At 36.0% G+C, this 3,455-nt stretch overlaps 1 protein-coding gene across 3 annotated transcripts in view; it reads left to right on the top strand.

Moving 5' to 3' along the window:
* npl (N-acetylneuraminate pyruvate lyase (dihydrodipicolinate synthase)) overlaps nt 1-2,700 on the top strand; it is an 8,315-nt gene extending 5,615 nt beyond the window's left edge. For all 3 annotated transcript variants that reach the window (XM_014004655.1, XM_014004653.1, XM_014004654.1), the window contains exons 9-12: nt 806-852; nt 1,577-1,661; nt 1,739-1,778; nt 1,859-2,700. In XM_014004655.1, coding sequence (XP_013860109.1) covers nt 806-852; nt 1,577-1,661; nt 1,739-1,778; nt 1,859-1,995 — 309 coding nt within the window. In that variant the 3' untranslated portion in view covers nt 1,996-2,700. The remainder of the gene's footprint in view (nt 1-805; nt 853-1,576; nt 1,662-1,738; nt 1,779-1,858) is intronic.
* The last annotated feature ends 755 nt before the right edge of the window (nt 2,701-3,455 follow it).

Genomic DNA, 3,455 nt, shown 5'->3' with positions numbered 1-3,455 from the left:
CTCAAAGACTATTAAACATAGGAGCTTCAGATTTTCATTGGTTGTTTAGCTCTGGTAAGGGGCTATCCATCAGGTCAACCAATGCCCCCCCCCAAGACCCCCACCCAAACCACTTCAATTTTAGAATGCACCTAGTAGCATGACATTTATTAGGAATGAAGACTTCTGAGTTCTGGTGCATTTGTGCGTGCGGCGGTCATTATGTTACCGCTATGCGGTATCTAGTTTTTTTATTTTTAGCTTGAATCGTTTGATAAACTGTCCTGATTTTCTTTGTAAAAATCAAGAAAAGATTTAATTTTATGGTAAGGTTTTAATAATTTCTTCTTAAAATATTAACTTGTCCAAATACGTTAATTCATTGCCTTGAGGAAAAGACAAACTGTTCTGACTAGATGTTCCTTGTTACTTTAAGATAATGAGAGAAAAACCTTTTTAAACAAAACTATGTTAACTTTAGCTTATATCCCTGATGTGGAGCTTTGAACATTCAAGGTTACATTTGTCCTTTTTAAATCTGATTAATTGTTCCCTTTTTTTATCCTGTCCTTTGTCATCTGTTTTTAGCCTGACCTATACGGTTTTTAATTGTGCAACTACTGTAAAAGCACATTTTAATTACATTTTAGTGGTTGACCTATTTTAGGAAAGTTTGATTGTTACATAAATACCTTTTTTTTCCAAGTTGCGAGGAGGCAGAACAGGAAAAATGGGTGAATGTTTGTACATGTTTGTTGTCTTTTGACTCRCATAAAAAGTGCAACTCTGAAACAGTTTTCTTTTTCTTTTCTTTTTGTYTTTATAGCAACTGTTAGCAGGTCTGGCTATGGGAGCCCACGGAGCAGTTGGCAGGTCAGTAGACTTTAAAGTGTAACTAACTCCCYCTGTGAAAGTATAACCCCGCCCCCAGGCTAAATTGAAAAATTCCAACAAAGTGGGCAGTGCCACGAGACAATGAGCGGCACAGACAAGTGTGTGGATGAGCGAGGGGGTGTGTTCAGGACAAGGGAACGTGACGGCTAGCTTAAAACGACAAGCTAACATTTCTGAAAACTTTCCTGGTTGATGTAAAGAAATGAGTGTATTCTGGAAAAAGTAAAGTTTCATGACGTACATGCAAACTCAAATTTAGCTGTTCTTGTATAAAATATGACTTTGATCCAAACAGAAGAACATTTTCTCATTTGTTTCAATGTTTCATTTGAAATTCACAAGGCAGCTCAGTCCTGGACTGATGCTGTTCTGTCCCCTCCAAACACTAAGAAAACGCATGAAGTTTTTTCCACAGGCTTTTACATACGAGAGTCGTGATGTAAGCATGTAACAAAGCTGTACCGCTTTAACCAATAAGAAAATTCAACTGCAGCAGCCACTGTTCAACCCATAGAGGGCAGCACCAAGACATTTTGTTGACAAAACATAGAATTAAACAAATTTACACAAATGTCAAAAATTGCACAGAAATATAAAGATAATTTAAAATTTGGACAGTTCATCTGCAAATAAAGTTGATTTTTGTGTTTAGCTACTCTTTAATTTTTTTTTTATTTATACTTATTAATTTCTTTTGTCACAGCACATATAACTATATAGGATGTCACGTCAACAAGCTCTTATCTGCCTTTGAGAAGGGTGACCTTGTCCAAGCCAGGAGCATACAGGTACTTGTTGTTCCTGACTTCTCCGACATGTTTCTGATCAGATTAGTTAAATTTTTTTTCCTGACTTCTGTTTGCAGTTCAAAATGCAGGAGCTTCTGAGTTACGCCATGAAACTTGGTGAGTGACGCTTGTGAAGCTGGATCTGATAGAAGAATGTTCGGTTTCTACATTCAGAACTGATTCGCTCTCATCGACAGGCTTTGATGTCGGAGTGAACAAGCAGCTGATGTCGGAGCTGTCGGGTTTGTCTCTGGGACCCCCTCGACTCCCCCTGACGCCGTGTCCTCATGATCGCATCGAGCAGATCACTCAGAAATATCGCACCGTGTTTTAAAACCTTGTGAATTTTCTTGATGTTTTTTGGTCAATACCTCTCACGGGACAGCAACAATATTACAGCAAATAATCAGCGCTGACGTACTTTAACTTTAAAACATCATTTAGAAATAAAAATGATTGTTACTGAATCTGTCTTAACTTGAACTTTCCTTAAATATATTTTTCTTTGAGTTGAACTCATAGCATTATCTTTTTTTCCAAGAGTAACTGTATTTTTGGCAACTTTGTAATGAAATGAGTTGTTTTGATACAGTATAACTGGTTATCAGGTTTCCTTAATGGATTTTGCAAATGTGACATTTTAGATTTTACACTTGAAACGCTAAAAATCTACWGTTTGTAAAAGCATGGTTGAATCCTTTTTTAAAAAAGCACCTTTTAGTGTATTGTGAGACAAACTACTTTAAAAAGCTGAAGCATTATACATTTTTGTTCAAATAGGGAAGATGGTCTTACSCAGTTTGATTCAATCTAAAGTGAAAGATGTTTTTCTTGTCTTTATTCTTGATTTACCATTTAATTTCATGCTACTTTATGAAAAAGTAAAATATTTTTGTAATGGTCTATCTGAACATCAACAGGCTCGTAAAACGCATGAAAAACGTTTTTGTTGATGTTTTCTGATTCACAGAAAAAATGCGATGTAGTTTTAACACTGATCAGAAATTGTTACTAATAAATTTGGTACTAATCCAAAGTGTTTATTTTTTTACGTGTCCTTTTTATCCTTCATATTACATCCTCAGATTATCCTTGTTCCTCATACAAATGTTGAAACATAAAGAAACATCTAAACGGGTTGGCCAAAAAGGGTGAGGATGTGAATAGAGTCTGACGAAAAATAAAAAAGTTTAAAACTGATGAGCTAATGTGGAGGTAATTACTCTGCTGTAGAGTAAATGTTTTAATAAGTGATTTTAATCAGATTTACAACATTGTGGGTTTTGACTGCATGATTASTTTGTGTTGAAATTGGAAACAATTATTCACACTTATCCATACAGACAWACACACCAAACGAACCTGAAACATAAAGAAATAGTTTTTTGTTGTTTCTCTATTCAGTCAGGAGTGGCAAAAATGTGTGAACCTATTTAGTAGTTAACCCATTCCTGCCACATGAACTGCATTTTAATTTCTCAATGACGTAATTTTCCAAGGGCTGGAGTCAGAGGCTTCCGGTGTTAAAAAATGTTTAATTTGAAAATAATTTTTATTTTTAATATCCGTCTTTCTCATTTAATAGTGGAGTTATTGTTGTTGAAACAGAGGACCGAATCATTTAAATGTAACAGTTTAAACAATTTAGTTTTATTTTTGTAAGGACTAGGCTGTGTCCAAAACGACAGGCTGGGTCCTCCGGAGGACCCAGACTCCCCGGTCTCGGYGGGCCGGGTCCTTGGTAGACCGGGAAGACCGGAAAAAAAGAGGCTGTGGATTTGGACGGTCTAGCCT

The sequence above is a fragment of the Austrofundulus limnaeus genome, unplaced genomic scaffold (genome assembly GCF_001266775.1).
Source record: "Austrofundulus limnaeus strain Quisiro unplaced genomic scaffold, Austrofundulus_limnaeus-1.0 Scaffold25, whole genome shotgun sequence".
Lineage (NCBI taxonomy): Eukaryota > Metazoa > Chordata > Actinopteri > Cyprinodontiformes > Rivulidae > Austrofundulus > Austrofundulus limnaeus.
Note: the sequence above shows the minus strand (reverse complement) of the source record. Positions and strands in the feature narration are given on the sequence as shown.